At 44.0% G+C, this 19,099-nt stretch overlaps 1 protein-coding gene across 2 annotated transcripts in view; it reads left to right on the forward strand.

The window, feature by feature from the left end:
- PLOD2 (procollagen-lysine,2-oxoglutarate 5-dioxygenase 2) overlaps nucleotides 1–19,099 on the forward strand; it is a 167,451-nt gene that overhangs the window by 94,355 nt on the left and 53,997 nt on the right. For both annotated transcript variants that reach the window (XM_044290206.1, XM_044290207.1), the window contains exon 8: nucleotides 6,244–6,345. In XM_044290206.1, coding sequence (XP_044146141.1) covers nucleotides 6,244–6,345 — 102 coding nt within the window. The remainder of the gene's footprint in view (nucleotides 1–6,243; nucleotides 6,346–19,099) is intronic.

Here is a 19,099-nt window from a genome sequence, read left to right on the forward strand (position 1 = left end):
GTCAGCAAGGCTGTGGCAGGTAGGTGGAACTAGTGCACTTCACCTGCCATATCCATAGGTCTGTTTTTGTACCCTTTTTCCTTGCAGCTTGGCCAGTGAGACTCCTGTTCCTCCGTGCCTAGGAGGAACAGGTCGTCTTACCCTGCTCCTAGTTCAGGGCCACCCTGAGGGCTAGCAGGGACTATTAGGTTCCGTGTATGAGCCCTCCCACCATCAGGGTTGGCTCATATGGTTAGGAGACAGGGTCAGGATAGGGATGCGATAGGAGGTGACCTGCTCCCTAATTCTGTCGTCCTGGCCGAGCAGCCAATAACATCTGGCATCACACGGCTGAGGGTTTTCCCCATCCTCAGCCGTGACATGAAGTGTCAGACTACAATCTGCAATAATGACACTTCAGGGGAAAAAAGAACGGCTCTTACCTCACCGAGGCCAGGAACCTCGGTGACACATACATCTTGCTGGCACCAGCCACCTGGTCGAGGGTGGAGATTTCCGGGGTTTAACTGGCCCCCTCCCAACAGAACCCCATGTAGATTTCTGGTGGCTTCATAGCGCTCCACCCGGTCGACCATCTCTAGGGCATTACCAGGAGACACCTGGCTGATCCAGTGCTGGAGAGGGTACGGCAAAGCCCTCCAGAACACATCAGCCAACAGACGGTCCAGCATAGCAGTGGGACTTAGTACGTCAGGCTGCAGCCATTTTTGCAAACGATGTAGCAGATCATAATACTGCAGTCTGGCGGGTTCAGCCGGGTAAAATTCCCACTGATGTACCCGCTGGGCACGGACCAGTACATTTACCCCCAGTCTGGCCAGAATCTCACCCTTTACGGTCGGGTAGTCGGCCGCTTGATCATCTGGTAAGTCGAAAAACACCTGCTGTGGTCCAGACGCCTGGAATGGAACGACAACCTCAGCCCATTGTTCTCGGGGTAACTTCTCTCTCACGGCCACCTTTTTGAACACCGCCAGATAGGTCTCGACGTCGTCTGTTGGAGTCATCTTAGGGATCGCCGCACGGACAGCTTTCCGGGCATCATGGACATTCTGGGAAGCTCCTGCTGCTTGTAGCGCCATCACATACTTTAATAGCAGCTGGTTGGTTTCCTGCTGCTGCTTGTTAGCCTCCGGCTGCTGCAAGTTTGCCTCTGAGAGCTTTCACGACCGCCTACATTTTGTCAGGGGACACGGGTTGTAACCTTGCTGGCTTGATATAGTACATACCCCCAGTGCCCGGGAAAAAAACAAAAACTTTTCGGCCTTTATGCCAGCCTCACTGCATTTGCCCGCATCCTGCATTTGCCCGCAACCAAATGTGGGGATTTTCTCTGGTAGACAGGTTAGCGGACACAGTGTAGGGAGCCAGGTTGTAAATCAAACTTCAGTGTTTTATTCACAATCGTCAAAACAAAACAATGTTCATCTGGAATCCTAGGTGTCGGTTCACATCTGGCTGAATGTTCAGCCACAGAAAAGTTCACTGGTAGGCTTCCAGGCGGCCTGCACGCCTGTTTGCAGTCTTCAGCCTAGAGGACTCCACAGCTTCATTGTCAGATGGAGGAAAATCCACACCACCTGATAGTGCTGACTGCTTTTATAAGCCTGCCAAGACCCGGTCTGGAATGTGGGGAGTAGTCACCCACCCAGCACTTTGGCTATTTTCAGTAAGAGCTGTCCCTGATCAGCTTTACAGCCATACTAAACAGCTGAAGTGTCAGATCATTGCAATCTGCAATAATGACCCTTCTGGGGGAAAAAAAGGCTCTTACCTCACCGAGGCCAGGAACCTCGGTGACACGTACCGACCATCAATGATGGCCCTTGTTCCTTCCTACAATCCACATGAGATTTGTGGATATAAAATCTAAAGTAGAGTGCGGTAGCAGCAAATTTCATTCACACACCGTGGAAATGTTCTATGCAGAAATTGACGTGTGATTTTTAAAATCCATTGCATGTCAAATGCTGCCACATATCTTCATATTGGTCTTCACTCTTTTCAATGTACAGTGAAATCTGCTACAAACTAGCATACAATTCTCCATGTTTGACATGGACAACTACAATTTCCAATTTTGCCCTGACAGCCTATGGAAGCAGATGGAGTTTTCCCACAACAATCTGTTACGGACAAGGAGCATCTAGTTATGACTGACGATCATACAAGACTCACTAGTCAACCAGCAATAAATCAGTGTGCATGCCATCTCCTCTTTGTTACTTTTAGCATAGTTTTAAATTATATAATCAAACGATTATGAAAGTGTCTTACACAATAGGTGGTTTAAATAAGGTGGACTCTGATAACAGTACACATGCAAAAGGAAGAGACAGGTGCCCCAAAATGTCACATCAGTAAGCACTTGTGCATATTTCTCATCTGTAGCATCATAAGCATTTCTGAATGCGCGCAATCTGAATGAACTGTGTAAGGCTACTTTCACACTAGCGTTAATATTTTTCCAGTATTGAGATCCATCATAGGGTCTCAATACCGTAAAAAAAGCTTCTGTTTTGTCCCCATTGACAATGAATGCTCCAAAATGCATTCTGTTCCATTCTCATACCGGAGAGCAAACCGCAGCATGCTGCGGTTTGTTTCCATCCTGGGATGTGGAGCAAGATGGATCGTCATAACCCACAATGCAGGTCAATGGGGATGGATCATTTTTTTTCTGACACAATCGAAAAAGGATCCATCCCCCATTGACTTTCAATGGAGTTCATGACGGATCCGTCTTGGGGATGTTACAGATAATACAACTGGATCCGTTCATAATGGATGCATGGATGCAGATGGCTGTATTATCAATAATGGACGCGTTTTTACTGATCCTTGCCAGATCCAGCATAAAAGGCTAGTGTGAAAGTAGCCTAAGCCACTTTCCTCAATAATCGTGTTACTGTATCTCCATATTATATGCTTTAAAACATTGCACATAAAAAGCAATAAAAAGAGGCACATATGATTGCTGATATATTTCTTAGTTTGAGTTGGAGAGAGACAGGCATGAGAAGTGAAATATTGCGGTCCCTCAAGGTAAAATGGCTTTAGAATACAATATTTTCAGCATACAATAGTCATTCCTGGGCCATCGTATATTGTAACTAGACACCATATATGATGCTTTGTACTCAGATCCAGACAATCAACATGGCCATTTCTCTGCTAAAACCCTGTATTGGTTGTCTAGGAACTCCTCTTAACGGTACAGTGTGGTACTGCATGTTCTGTATTGCCATCTGTCTGTGCTAGGATGAGCTGTCCTTAGGATGTCAGGTGATAGCAGCTCCACTTTATTTTTCTGGCACACTGTATATTTTACATGTACCTGAAGAAGCCCGTGTCCTTGTCATAGATAGTGATTCAAAGCTTCCAAACTACTATATGTAAGGAATTGCTTTATCTGTGGTGGTTATCTGAATAATTTTCTAATAATAATCTTCGTTGTCTCGTATCTTGGGATGACATTTTGGTGCTTTGGAACCAATTACAAGTTATCCATAGAGTTATGAACTCAAGTTGCAGTGGTTTCAACATACACTGGTCATCCTGATATAGTAACTTGAGAGACCACTGTAATGTGTGCATATAGCTTATTAGAAAAAAATATATATGTATATTTCTTAGAAAATATCCTAAACTGCTGCTTAATTTAGCTGTAGTGGTGTGACCTGGTGGTGACCACCGTTTGTCAGTTGTCATGATGTGTGCTCATTAATTTGTGCAGTGGAGCTTTCAAATAATACTGTACGTGGCTTTGAAGAATGGTTTTACTGTGCTGTGTAATCCTGCCAGTATGAGTCTTGGTTATCACCACATTAATGTAGGACATCTTGGATAGCAGCTTAGTGATTGCTTCCAGATGAGACACACACATAGAAAGTCTGTGGGATGAGTTTACTTCTGGCCATCCGCGATGTGGCTTTGTGCCCACAAATGAGAAGGTCTTATTCCAGCCACAGTGGGATGAGACAACGGTGGTTCTTTGTGAACACGGAGCACATATTTCTAAAATGACACTGCTGCTACCCCAGAGGGTCTTGTTGAGTTTAAAGAGGATAGAATGATTTCCTTCTTGTTCCTACATTTTTGCCAGCATCTAGCAAATTAAAGGTTCTGATTTCTACTAGATAGTGATTTATTCTAAGACGTGTTATAACACAAGATCCTGAAGATCTTTCCACATCTTTCCTCTTCTACAACTTGTCTCTCCTTTAACACCTGTGAAAAATTACGTTTACGAGTCACTTAATGCCTAACGTGTAGCTCCAGAAAAACACCTGTTAGTACATTTAAACTGGAGCCTTAGAACATGGTTTGTAAATGCTTGTAATGAAATATGTGCTAGTGTAGGACATAAAGTGTATTTTCATGTGACTATATTTAAATTTAAAGTGATATTGCCACTTCACCTCCATTTGACTATTTTCAGCCTCTTGTGTATGAGGAGGGAGATGAGATAAAAATAAAAATAAAGTAATAAAAAACTGAGAAATATATAATATGCAGTGGTGCTTTATAGTTTGTGCACCCTTCAGAAATTTGTAATGAAATAAAATCATAGCTTACCTATAGTAGCAGCATGGAGGTGCTAAAGCTGCACCAGAAATTCCAACATCAGAGAAAGTCCAGCTCGCTGCATAGTAAAACCTCAGACCTTTATTCGATCATCCTGGTAGACCATACAGGACACAAAATATAGTATGAATAATGTCCCCATAGTGCTCCCTCTGTCTACATAATGGCTCCATAGTGCCCCTCAATATATATTTGTGCCCCATTCTGCCCCAGTATATATAATGCCCCCCAAGCCTTGGTAGTGTCGACAGATCCATTAACCTCATCCACTTGCATACGATGGAACACTCGCTGCTCACTGGAGTCAGCAGGACTTGCACTCCCAGTGTGCTGATGTCACATCATGTGATGTCACCATGCTTGGAGTGTCAGGTCCTAAAGCTTGTCACCACACGTGCAAGTGGGAATGTGCTGTCCCATTGAGAAATAGATCATGTCTTATTTTTTGACTGTCGCTATTCACGAGCCATTAAAAAAAGGCCATATAAATAGCCTCATTGACTTCAATTGGTTCACTTGGTCACGTGAATGTAGCCTTATGTTTGGAGAAAGGAAAATGCTGAATTCCAACATAAAGCCTCATCCCATCTGTGAAACACGGCTGTTGTAGTATTGTGGTTGCTCGTATTTTTTGCCCTTTAAGACGCACCGCCCCATAAGACACACCTAGGTTTTAGAGGGGGACAATAAAAATATTTTTTTTTCATTATACCTTAGTTCAGACCACCAATCAGACCTCAGCTAACAGCCCCAATAAGATCCCCATTGTTAATAAGACCCTAATCAGACTTCAGCTCAGACCCCAATATGAATGACCCCCAATCAGACCTCAGATAAGAGCCCCATGCCTCTCATCAGCCCGCAGTAGCCTCTCAATCAGCCCACAGTGCCTCTCAACAGCCACCAGAAGTGTCTAGCAGCCTCAACAATATAAAATATTTTTAAAAAAACACTTACCTCACCTGCTCCTGGACGCTGCCGCTCCTCTTCTCCAGTGCGATTTGCATCCTCCTGCTGTCGGCTGTGCTGTAAAGGCTGTGCGCAGACCTGCACAGCCGACAGCTGAGAACCAGGAAACTGTGAGTACAAAGCCTTCATCGCTTCCCGGTCCTCCGGTACTAATGAGCGCTTCCATAATAGAAGCGGCTCATTAGTATTCGCCCCATAAGACGCAGGGGCATTTCCCTCCCCACTTTTGGGGGGGGGGGGGGGAATGCGTCGTATGGGGCAAAGAATACGGTAGTTGCAGTTATTGCTGCACAAAGGGATCACACCAGATACTGAAAACAAAGGTTCACAAACTTTTGCCACTCTGACATGTGATAGTGGATCATTTTCCTCAATAAATAAATGACCAAGTCGAACATTTTGGGCTCGTTTGGTTTGGTTAACGTTATCTACTTTTAGCACTTGTATGAAAATCTGACATAGTTTTTAGGTTAGAGTTATGCTGAGATATAGAAAATTCTGAAAGGCTTTCAAGCACCACTATATATTGCTATTTTTTTGTTTTAATCTAATGTTAAATGTAGCCAGATGTACAATTTGTGCTCTATTTTTCCACATTATGATGTTTATTAAATTTTGTCCTTTTTTATATATTAGTATACTGTAAATGTAACAATTTTATTTTAAATTGTCTATGTTTTGTTTTAGATACAGCTAAACTATTTTGGAAATTATATACCGAATATTTGGACACCTGAAACTGGATGTGGGACATGCGAAATGGACACTATAGATTTATCAACACTTGAGGTAAGTTCTGTATGATTTCTTTTTTAATGTAAATGTTGATATTATTTCTGTTTACGTAAATTATTTCAAATAGAAAATCTGTGTTTTGACAGCGATTAAATGTTTTACCTTAAATATCATATGCAGGATTGTAAAATTGTATTTAATCTAAAAACTAAGGAAGAGATTTATCAAAACTGGCACAAAGGAAAACTAGGTTAGTTGTCCATGGCAACCAATCAGATTCCACCTTATCTGTTTCAAAGTTCATTTGGAAAATGAAAGGGTCAACGTAATTGGTTGCTATGAGCAACCAAGACAGTTTTTTTCTGCACCAGTTTTGATAAATCTCCCTCTAAATATCAATGCTGAACTCATAGGAACACATCTAAAGTACATATCTGTTTGCAAATGCAAATTCTAAAGTGGACCTCACTATTAGAGTTGAGAGAAGCCAGTTTCGGATGTCTCTGTACATTATTAGAATGTATGGGCTCCGATGATACGAAGTAAGTTATTCATGAAGTTGCTCGTGACTTAGTTAAATAACTTCAGTAGTTGATTTTTAAAGTGGAGTTAGGTTCCGAGGTACTAGTCGTAACCAATGTTTAATTGATTTGATTGTGGAACCAGTGGTACGGCCATTTCTCCAAAGGGTCCCAGGACATAATTTTCAACAGGACAATGCCAGGCTGCATGTTGCTCATGCTACCGTGACCAGCCTGTCTGACCTAAGCATGCTATGACCTGCTGCATCTCCGTACTTGTCTCCCATCAAGCACATCTGGGACATCATTGGTAGTCAATTACAAAAGAAGCTGCTTGCAGTGGATAATGGTGATTTGGGTGTCAAAGTGCATTTAGCATAGCAGAACATTTCTCAGGTAACCATTATTAACCTCATTGATGGCATGAGAATGTGTGCATTTCTGTGTATAGTGCGCATACTCAATACTGAGTAAATTGGGATGATTTGAATATTTTGTTTCCAATTTTTTTTATCATTTGCATATCAACAACAAGTCTAGCAATCTTGTGGTTTCCATTATTCCATGACTTTTCCTTCTTGGTGTTACAACTTCAATTTTGAGGAGTGCAGTAAAGTGTTTCTCAACTCTGGTCCGCAAAAAGCCCTGATAGCTAAGTATTCAAGGATTTATTTAACACTACTCAAGGGAAAGCTGAAAAAAGGATATGGTCAGTGCTCAAAATCAAATACAAAATGGTGTTTCTTTCAAATCTCACTAATGAGTTTTTTTTTAAATCATTTATTTGTAGTGCTGCCCATTTCCTTGTTTAATATGATTAACTAATTGTATCATGATTTCTAAGGGTGGCAACATGTATGTGCTGTTCAAACTAATGCAAAGGCACAGAATATTGCCATATTCCCAAATCATATGCTGTTGTAGTTAGCATAGAACTGGAGATGAAAAACAATGGGAACGATTTACTAATCTAATAAATGGAGTAAATGTAGACAGGTTGTCTAGATCGAAATCAGATTTATCACAGTATCTTAGAATGGATGAAGGACATATATCAAGACTTGTGCTCTCATACACCATTCTTGATCCCTGTGCGCTGGAGTAAAATATGCCTAATTTAGTAAATGGACAATGACCTTATGCATAAAGTGTATATAGTGGTTCCCTATAGAATATAAAGTTCACTTAATGAAATACAAAGCTCTGACTCCTACACTATACATTGTAGGAAGGCGCAAGGATGGAAGATATGTGTCACCGAGATTCCTGGCCTCGGTGACGTAAGAGCCAGAAGTTTTAAGTGTCAGCAGCAGCTAGTGCTGACTGACACTGTTTTCTGTTAGTGTGGCTGTAAAGCCGATCCGGGACGGCTCTTACTGGAGTAGCCAAAGTGCTGTGTGCGGTTCTGTTGCAATACTACAGCTAGATAGAGGGCTAGACCCTATTGAAATAACTAATTGCAACTGGTGTGATATCCCTGTTGCCCCCCAAAAAAACGATTAAGGGGTACGATATACCTGCTTCCACAAAATACTGATTAAGGGGTGTGATACACCAGCTTCCATAAAATATTGATTGAGGCCTGCGATACACCAGCTTCCACCAAATATTGATTAAGGGGTTTGATATACCAGCTTCCTGCAAATACTCATTAAGGGGTTCTATATACCTGTCTCCACAAAATACCAATTGAGGAGATTGATATACAGGCTAACACCAAATATTGATTGAGGCCTGCAATATACCTGCTTCCACAAATATTGCTCTTCTATAGGGACTTTGTCACAGGGTCATTTTGAACATGACAGGCAGAGGAAGAGGCAGGCCATTACGCAGAGGTGGTAGGGGTCAGACAGGTGCACCAGGCTGGAGCTTAAGTGGGAAGTTGGAGAAGGTGCGGGCAATTATGTCAAAGGATAAGCCAGAGTTGGTTGAGTGGCTCACTCCGCCTTCCACTTCTGCCTCCTTCTCATCCTCTGTACCTGCACCATCCTCACTCTCTGCTGAGTGCACCCCCAAAGACACCACCATCTATTCCCAGACCTTACCGATGTGCAGCCATTCTTGGCATCGGATGAGGAAGAGGAGGTAGCAATGGCCGCCACCCAGCGGTCTGACGACCGTACCCAGATCAGCCCAAGTACTGTTGCTGCCTACTTCGAGATCACTAATGTCAGTGAAGGTGAAGGTGACGATGATGACGTGTTGACGAATGTCACATGGGTGCCCACAAGAGAGGAAGAGGAGGGGAGTTCAGAGGAAGAGACACAGCAACAGATAGAAGGAGGAGAAGCAGGCAGAACTCGCAGTGCGCAGGAGGCAAAAAGCAGACTGCAAATGTATCTGGAACGAGCCATCCACCATCTGGTGCTCCCAGGACATGGCTCCCCAGTGTGGGCTTTTATTAACGTGTCAGCTGCTGACAATAGTGTTACCAACCGCAACCTATGGTGTCAATGCATAAGTCACGGTAAGCCCAACACTCACCTAGGGACGACCACCTTTAGAAGGCACCTGACCTCCCATCACCGAGCCCAGTGGGAGAAACACCGTCAGAACCCACAAAGCCACACTCCCGGCACTCCACGTCCTGCCTCTTCTCCTTCTCCTCTCTTCTCCCATTTGTTCTCCACTCCACCTTCCGCCGCTCCGTCATCGCATTCATCTGGCAAAAGGCCAGCTTCCGTGGCCCAAATGTTCAAATGTAAAAAGTTGCTGATGCCGGATAACCCTCTTACCCAACTGCTGATGGCTGACCGCTGGCTTGTCTGAACTGCAAAAAATTTGTGGCCATTGGCACGCCGCAATGGAAGGTCCCCTGAAGGAAATATTTCTCCCAGAAGGGCATCCCAGAGCTATATGGCCACGTTTAGTGGCAAGTAAATGCATCTCTGGCACAGTGTCGGTGCCAAGAGGCACCTGACCACAGACACGTGGTCTAGCAAACACTGGCAGGGAAGGTACATAACTTTTACTGCCCACTGGGTGAACCTTCTGACAGCTGTCAATCGTGCAACCTGTGGCACCCGTGTGGATTTGGTGTTAATGCCACAAACTGTATGCAGGCCTGCCTCTTTTTCTCCTCCTCCTACTCCATCCTCTGTCTCCACCTCGGCTGACTCCTCCTTTTCCACTGCTACCGCCTCTTCCGCTGCACCCCCCAAGCTCCCCAGAACCTATTGGTGCCAGGTGCGATGTTGCCATGCTGTGCTGCGGCTGTTGTGCCTGAAAGCCAAAAGCCACACCGGTCTCGCATTGCTTTCAGCTCTGCGGTCACAGGACGTTCAGTGGTTAACCCTGTTTAATTTGACTAAGTGGTGTGCGACAACTGTGCCAATCTGCTGAGCATGCTGAAACAGGGCAAAATGACACACTTGCCATGCATGGCACACGTCCTGAACTTAGTCGTGCAGCGATTCGGGGTCCAGGATGTTTTGTGGCAGGCCAGGAAAATCTCTTGCCATTTTAAAAGATCTTACATGGCCATGGCTTGCCTTGCTGACATTCAGTGGCGACACCACCTGCCTGTCAGAACTCCACCTTGTATATGCTTGATGGGCTGCTCCAGCAGCAACGTGCCGTTAACGACTACCTGTACGAACTCTGCAGCAGGACAGGTTCTGGGGAGCTTGGTTTCTTTTCACCGTGCCAGTAGCTGCTCATGCGCGATGCATGCAGACTTCTGTGGCCATTTGATGAGATCACCAAACTGGTCAGTCGCAGCCAGGGACCCATCGGTGACATCGTACCTTACTCCTTCTTTCTGGAGCGTGCATTGCGTTGTGTCATTGATCAAGCCGTCGAGGAGCAGGAGCTGGAAGATGAGGAAGTTGCAATGCTGAATTAATTCCCAGGGGGGGGCAACTCCATCTGAGACAATTTGACTCAGCAGGAGTCTGAAGAGGAGTCAGAGGAGTATGGTGCCTGGGGGGAGAAGGAGGAGGAAATGCAATATAAGCTAGCTTTAAACTTTTTGGGGATCCCTGGTGTTGTCCGTGGGCTGTCAGAATGCAGCATTTCAAGACTTTGCTGCAAGAGAAGCTGCATTCTGCTGCTTCGAAAGGATGTTCAGTGCAGGAGGGGGGATCGTGACCCATAAGCGCACTCACCTAGCACACGACAGTGTGGACTACCTCACATTTCAAAAAATTAATGAGCCATGGATCTCGGAGGAATTCAACACCTGTGACGACCACGTGTAATTGAATTTCCTCATGCCAGCCCACACATAACCGCCACCACAATAACAAAGAATGGGCCTTTGTTTTATGTATATACAGCGGCATAAAAGGCCTTTTATGTCAGGTGAATGCCTAATTTTTCGGGCCTCTACTGTTGTGACCTACAGTTAAATTTTTATACAGTGACCGCCTAATATACCTCCAGACACATAATCACTTGTTCTTTTCTGTCAGGTGAATGTTTAATTTTTGGGGCCTGTACTGGCCTACAGTAAAATTGTTATCCACTGACCGTATAATATAGCTCTAGCCACATAATCACTTGTTCTTTTCTCTCAGGTGAATGCCACATTTTTAGGGCCTGTACTCCTGTGGCCTAAAATAAAAATTTTCTAGGCTCCAGCATGGCACATTTTTCATAGTTTCCCTTTTAAGATGCATAAAAATTGCCCCTGATTAAAATACATATTTTTGGTGGGTATTTTTGCTTTTGACCCCCCTCTGGTATGTCACTGTCCATGTTGTGGGACTATTTGTGTAGTAAGTATTTTGTGGCTGTAAATATGACCTGAAGGTTCATCAGGTTCGCCTGCCATTAAAGTGAATGGCGCCCAACACGAACACAGGGTTCGCGAACATTTGATCGTAAACGCGCGTTCGCAAAACGTCCTGGCCGATGTTCATCCATCACTACCGGTCAGCATTTTCAGTTGACATGCGGATGCGTTAATCAGTTATTATGCCCCCAGCAGCATTAAATACATGCTATGACAAAACGCTGGTGGCGAGGCAGGCCAGCACCTCCACGTAGAGCACCAGTTCATGCCATTTGTCCAGCTTGGACACCCAATAGTTGGCACTGAGGGATCACAAAGGACGCTGACACTGTCTTCTACGTACTCCTTCACCATCTTTCAAAATTTTTCCCTCCTAATGACAGGCCGCGCATCAAGTTGAGGGTGCTGGCGGGGTGTCATAAAACTGTCCCAGGCCTTGGCGAGTGTTGCCCTGCCTCTGTTGGAACTGCTGTGTGTTCCCCTCGTCTCCCCTCCTCGGTTGGCCAAGGATCTACGTACTCTGCAGCCAGCGTTGTAAGCTGGAAATTTTTGGAGCAATTTTTCCACAAAGACCTTCTGGTATTGCACCATTTTTCTCGTCCTTTCCACCACAAGAATGAGAGATGAGAAGTTCTCTTTGTAGTGAACAACCAGTAATTGTTGTTGGCCAAAGTGCGTGAAAGGCGAGGGTCACAGGAAAGGCAGCCTAACATTAAGTAAGCCATGTGTGCCAGAGTCCCAAGAGACAAGACTTTGCTGTCCTATCAGGAGGATGACTCTCAATCTCCTAATCCTCTTCCTCCTCTTCTACCCATCCACGCTGCATAGATGGAATAAAACTTCCATGGGTACTATGCTCTGTAGCAAAGGCAACCATCTACTGCTGCTTCTCCTCATCATCATCCAATTTGCGCTGAGAAGACGAACTAAGGGTGGTCCTGCAATCACTCTGTGTACTGTCTTTCCCCATTTCCACCTCTTCCACATGCAAAGCTTCCGCCTTAATTGTGAGCAGCAAGCATTTGAGTAGACACAGAAGTGGGATGGTTACGCTGATAATAGCATTATTGCTGCTCACCATCTGTGTTGATTCCTCAAAGTTTCTTAAAACCTCACAGAGGTCAGACATTAATGCAAGCGCTGCTGCAGTGTTGTCAGACCAGCAGAAGCTGTCGATGACTTGCAGAAATGAGCACACACACGGCGCACCTTCACAGGTAGCTCAGGCAAATTGTGGTAGGTTTTGAGAAACCGCTGAACCACTAGGTTGAACACATTGGCTAGGCACGGTATGTGTGTTAGCTTGGCGAGCTCCAAAGCCGCCACCAAGTTACGGCCATTATCTGACACAACCATGCGTGGTTGTAGGTTGAGTGGTGAGAGCCACAGCTCAGTCTAGTCCCTTTCCCCCTGCCACAGCTCTGCGGTGGTGTGCTGTTTGTCACCTAAGCAGATCAGTTTAAACACGGCCTGTTGCCGCTTCCCCTTTGCAGTGCTACACTGCTTCCAGCTATTGACTGATGGCTGACTGGTGCTGCAAGATGATAATTCAGAGGTGGAAGTGGAAGAGGAGGAGAAGGGGGAGTTGCAGCCACTAACTTAGGTGGTGGTGGAAACCCTAATAGAAGTAGGGCCCGCAATCCTTGGCTTCGATAGCACCTGTGCCATTCCAGGGTATGACTCGCTCCCGGCCTCTACAACGTTCACCCAGTGTACAGTCAGGGAAATGTAGCATCCCAGGCCAAAAGCACTTGTCCATGTGTCAGTCGTTAAGTGGACCTTCCGAATAACTACTGCATTGGTCAGGGGATAGGTGATGTTACGGGACATATGCTGTTGTAAGGCTGGGACTGCACACCATGAAAAATTTTGGCGTCTGGGGACAGAGTAACGCGGGTCCCCAAGACTAAATGGCGACCTTTCCAGGGCCCGCATTTTGGAAAGGTGTGCATTTAGCGCTATGGCCTGTGTGTGGGTGGCTGGGTATTTGCGCTTTCGTTCAAAGATCTGGGGTATAGACATCTGTCTCTGCGTCTTGGACAGGGAATTAGCCAGCACGTAACACAGGGGAAGAGGATTTAGTGTTGTGATCTGCAAACATTGATTGTGGACCCAGGAGTTCAGCCCACCTATTAGAGTGCTTTGTTGCCATGTGGTAGATCATGCTGGTGGTGGTGAGGTTGCTAGTGTTGCCCCTGCTCATTTTCATATGGCACAGGTTGCAAATGACAATTATTTTATCGTCCGCACTTTCCTCAAAAAAGCGCCATATTGCGGAACACCTACCCCTTGGCAAGGGAGATTGCCACAAGGGGGTGTTCCGAGGAACAGTTGCTGGCCTGTTTGGTGTGGCCTGCCTTCTCCCTTTGCCACCCCACTGCCTCTTCCAGACTGTTGCAGTGCTGCAGATCCCTCCCCCTCTGTACTGCTGTCCTCGCTCGGCTTGCTACCTTCACAGGTTGGGTCAGTGACTTCATCGTCCACCACCTCCTCTTCCACTTCCTCACTCTGGTTATCATCCTGACTTGTTGACCTAACAACAACCTCAGTTTTTGACAACTGTGTCTCATCCTCATCATCAACCTCTTGAGACACTAATTGTGGTTGACTTATTGGCAACTGTGTCTTATCATCGTCATCCACCTTGTGAAACACTAATTGCCAATCTCCACCGTCTTCTTTTTGTGACTGTGGATGCTTAAGAGTTTTGGAATCAGGGCACAATATCTCCTCATGTCCCTCTTCAATCAGGCTTGTCAAGAGGCCCAAATCAAGGAATGGCGATGAAGAGCTTGTCGGAATATCCGATTGTGGGATCACTTTTTTGCCAAGACACTCCATGGTGGGAGGAAGGAGTACCAGGGTGAGGATTCTGTTGACCAGACTCTTGGTTACTGAGATTGGACTTTGTGGAAGACAAGGTGGTGCTTAACCGACTGGAAGCATTGTCTGCTGCAATCCAACTTACCACCTGGTCGCACTGGTCTGACTTCGAGAGTGGTGTCCCACGTCGCCCTGTAAACTGGGACATGAAGCTAGGTATTGTGGATAAGTGTGTTTCTTGTGTTCTGGCAGCAGGCACAGTTTCACCGCGCCCAGGGCCACGTCTTCTGCGTGCACCATCAGCAGCACAGCCATTTCCCATCCCTTACTGCTCACCTTGTGCATATTAAATGAAATATATGCTTGCAAGTATGTCACACGTACAGTAGCACAGGTTTTGTAAGTGTATGCACAAATAAAGTACACAGAATGTCACAGATATTTTTAGGATGCACACACATTAAACAGGAGATGTAGTACAGATAATGTCGCTGTCCGCAGCGTCTGAAAAAAGTACACTGAATATCACAGATAATTTTAGGATGCGCAAACATTATACAGGAGGTATATCGCAAGTAATGTCGCTGTCAGCAGCGGCTAATAAAAAATTACACTGAATTATTGTCACTGATATTTAGGACGTGCAAATGTTATACAGGAGATGTAGCACAGGTAATGTAACTGTCTGCAGCGGACACCGTCTACAGAAAAAGTACACTGGATGTCAGATATTTTTAGCCTGCGCACATGTTACACAGGAGATGTAGCGCAGATAATGTCGCTGTCGCCAGCGGTGAAAAAAATTTCACTGAATGTCACTGATATTTCGGATATGCAAACATTATACAGTAGATGTAGCGCAGTTAATGTAACTGGCAGCATCGGACACCGTCTACGGAAAAAGTACACTGGATGTCACAGATATTTTTAGACTGCACACACGTGACACAGGAGATGTAGCGCAGATAAAGTCGCTATCTGCAGCGGCCAAACAATTGCAAGGTATTCAGAGCAGGTTGCGCTAAAAATATATCTTGCTGCCAGATACAATACTCCTTAAAAGGACTTTTGGGTTCTCTAACAATTCCACGCCATTTAGCGCAGATTGTGCTAATAATTATATTGCTGCCAGATACAATAGTCTGTAAAAAGTCTTTTGGGTCTATAACAAGTTTTTCAATAAAATATTACTATTTCACTCCCTACACTATCTGTCCCTTCTTCAACACAGCTCTCCCTGACTAAGGCCTTATTCACACGTCAGTGTTCAGTCAGTGATTTCCATCCGCAATTGTGAGCCAAAACCAGGATTGTAGCCTCCACAGATATATGTTATAAGGGAAAGATCTGCACATGTTCTGTGTTTAGAGCCGCACCTGGTTTTGGTTCAGAATTACTGATGGAAATCACTGACCGAACACTGACTGTGCGAATGAGCCCTAAAACTGAGCCGAACACGTGTCTTCGGGAGCTATATAGCCCCCGATGTTGCGTTTCAACCAGCCAATCACTGTAATGCCAGTAGCCAACATGGCTACGGCATTACAGTCAATGGCAGTACTTACCTGCACGTTTATTGGCTGCGTATCAGCCAACAAACGTGCAGAGAGAAGACTCGAGCACTCGTGGTGTTCGGCCGAACACCGCAATGTGCTGAGAATAGCGATGTTCGAGCCGGACAGGTGTTCGGCCGAGCATGCTCGCTCAACACTAATTTCTATTCAAGCTTAAATAATTGTTATATTAATACTATCCTAACCGCAAAGTATTAATCTCTAATTCACCCTAGACCTCCAGCGATATTAGATATAAGAACATGTCCAACCAGACCACCATGGAAAATAGACATAACACTTCATATTTCTTCACTATTAAACACTCTGGATCACTGGGAATATTAAAAAAATACTGTGATTATTCCTTGAGGTACAAATTTGAAGCACACTATTGCTAACCAGCTGATCTAAAAAAATAAAATGAGATGCAATGGTTGTAGAAAATTGGATTAGTACAATGAGAAAGCCCTTGATGTCATAGGTACTGCCACACATAAAATTTCCATTAATACAAAAACTTCTGAGGCCAGTTTTTTATAAAGCCAAACATACACTGCAAAAGAGACATTTATTTTAATGTTGAATATTCAAAGAACTGTTCTATAAGGAAAGTAGAGGTTTTGATGCCTGCACTTAAAGTGTAACTAACCTCTCAACAAACTTTGCATTAATTAATAGTACAGTGTGTGTACATGACATACGACACTATATTTGAAAACCATTGGGTACATTTAATTAAGACTGGCGTTTTAGACGGCAGTCGTAATAAAGCCCTAAGCTGGTGGTGGATCTGCCGACATTCTGAAGAGGTGCCTCCATAACTTTGGCGCATCCAGAGACAGTTTTAAATATAAGAAGGCTTTCGAGCTGTTTTACATTTTGACCTTTTTCTATGCCTGAAACACACGTAGAAAGTGGCAAACCAGATTGGTCTTTGGCCCCTTCCCTGCCCAGGTCCTGGTCACGTATTTGGACCTGGCGTGAGAGGGGCAAAGTCAAAGATTTAGTAGTGTTTCAGAATAATAAATGACCCTTGTATGACTTGTATTTGTCTTTTTTTTTGCAGTTTTCCCCTGTGCATGCTAAATATCTAGTTTGTAGTTTTACAAAAAATGGTTAGTGAAGGCTAGCTGCCATCCACTGCACACAGACAATAGAAGAGAATCTATTCCGTAACCTTCTCTTCCTCATTCAGAAGCTGTCTCATGGAGGACATAGAGAAGTACTGACCTGTATGGCTACCAATAAAGCGCTTGGGCTGAAATGTAAACTTCCTATATAGTTAGAGTCATATCTCTCTCACTCCTCTCCCTCCACTCTCCATGGACTTGTATTGACATAATATGATCCTTTTGTCTTCTATTGAGCTAATCTATCCTGGATGGGCTTAAAATATTGAAAAGCAATTAGCAAAGGGAGGTAAACAGCTAATAGCATGAGTAGAAGACATCTCTCTCTGATGAGACATATTACAAAGTTTCTTATGTTCGCTTGTATTATTTTTTTAAGCAAAGTTGCATGACAAGTCAGTGACAATTTAAAAAAATCTAATTGAAAACAAATCCAATATAACATATTTAGCTCATTTGTGTAATTACTTTAGATTTCATGGTCTTTGAATAATTTTCCAAGATTTTTTTCAGTGAAGAATATTTACACCACCCAGTTTATCCAAATCAACCCATGATCAAATACCATTTTTTAAATAATTATTTTCAAAAAGGTTGTCAGTTTGTGGTTAGTAACAAGTGAAGTATTTGGACGGTAATTTTGTGTTGAAAATGCATACAGGAATGAGATTATCAGTGAAGGATTAATATGGAAGAAATTGTATGTGTTGGATATTTGAGTCAAAAGATGTTCCACTTTAATATTAATTTAGCTCTGCAATTTTGTTTTTTATCCTTCACCTGAAGTTCATGGTTTCCTGTCACAAGTTCGTCGAGACATTACATGTCTTCTTTTATTACATTTATTTGCTCATTGCTAGCCTTGTAAAAACACACACAAGAACCATATAAACTGTAATTAGAACAAAGCATTACTTCAAAACAATGTGATTGGGAAGGCTGGAAATCCCTTTGGCAGCAACAAATCTGTTTTGCAGCTTGAGGTCTCCATGTATTTATGTTTAGCGGTGATTATATGTGTTATACACAAGAAACGTTTCCGAAATGGTTTACTGTTACATGGGGTAGACAGTAGGAAAAACTGGATTCCAAATGTATGATTTACTTTGGATGACTGACAAACAGTGGCTAGTAAATTAGGTCATAGACTTGGAACAATCTATCACGCTTCGGTGTGGGAGGAAAACACCACACCGAGCATAAGAGGGAAGGATGGAACTGGAAATCAGGCCTGAGAACTAGGGAAGGAAGATGGACACCTACTAGTAGAACCCTAACCAAAATCCTGTCTGACTACCAGTATGAACAGACCCCAGAGGTAGGTGTGTTCATATGCAGGAATACCTAGAGTCCTATCTAGCCCTATAGGACCCTGGTACTAATGGCAGGGACAAGACTACCTGTTCCTCCAAAAGGAAGGATGAACAGGAGTCACCTTCAGGCCTAATACAAACAATCGACAAATGCAACACACAGAACCCAAAACAAAATACAAAAAGGAAAGACTTTAACTTCAAAGGGGCTATGGAAGCACCAGAAACTCCGCCGAGATCCACACACCCGCTATCCACAACTGAAACTGAAGCTATAAACTGCACAGCATTGTGGGAGAAGCAACAATAAATAAGGAAGGTTAAATGACCACATTAGCAACACGTGAGGCAAGGGGAGAAAAAAGAAACAAAACAGACGCCTATTGATCCACAAGGGAAACCTGTCAGAGCAAACCACGTGTTGCCAGTCTCACCGATCTTCTGCCACATGTCATGGGAATGCCCGTGAGACAATCACTGTAAATAGACAAATGAAATTGTGAACTGTCTGCTGTGGCAAGAAGGCTGAATTGTTTGCTTTACTGGCTCAATAATTGAATAAGCTCTTACATAACCAGAAGATCATTAAGGTGGTTCTGTTTGATGTTGTAATTTAACCCCAATAACTTGAATGAGGATGAGCGGCAATACCCAACACAGCTGCTGTATATAACTATTAAAACTAGTCGTTTACTATTTAAAGGGCATCTGTCAGCAGATTTGTATC

This window comes from Bufo gargarizans, chromosome 4 (assembly GCF_014858855.1).
Source record: "Bufo gargarizans isolate SCDJY-AF-19 chromosome 4, ASM1485885v1, whole genome shotgun sequence".
NCBI classification, from domain to species: domain Eukaryota; kingdom Metazoa; phylum Chordata; class Amphibia; order Anura; family Bufonidae; genus Bufo; species Bufo gargarizans.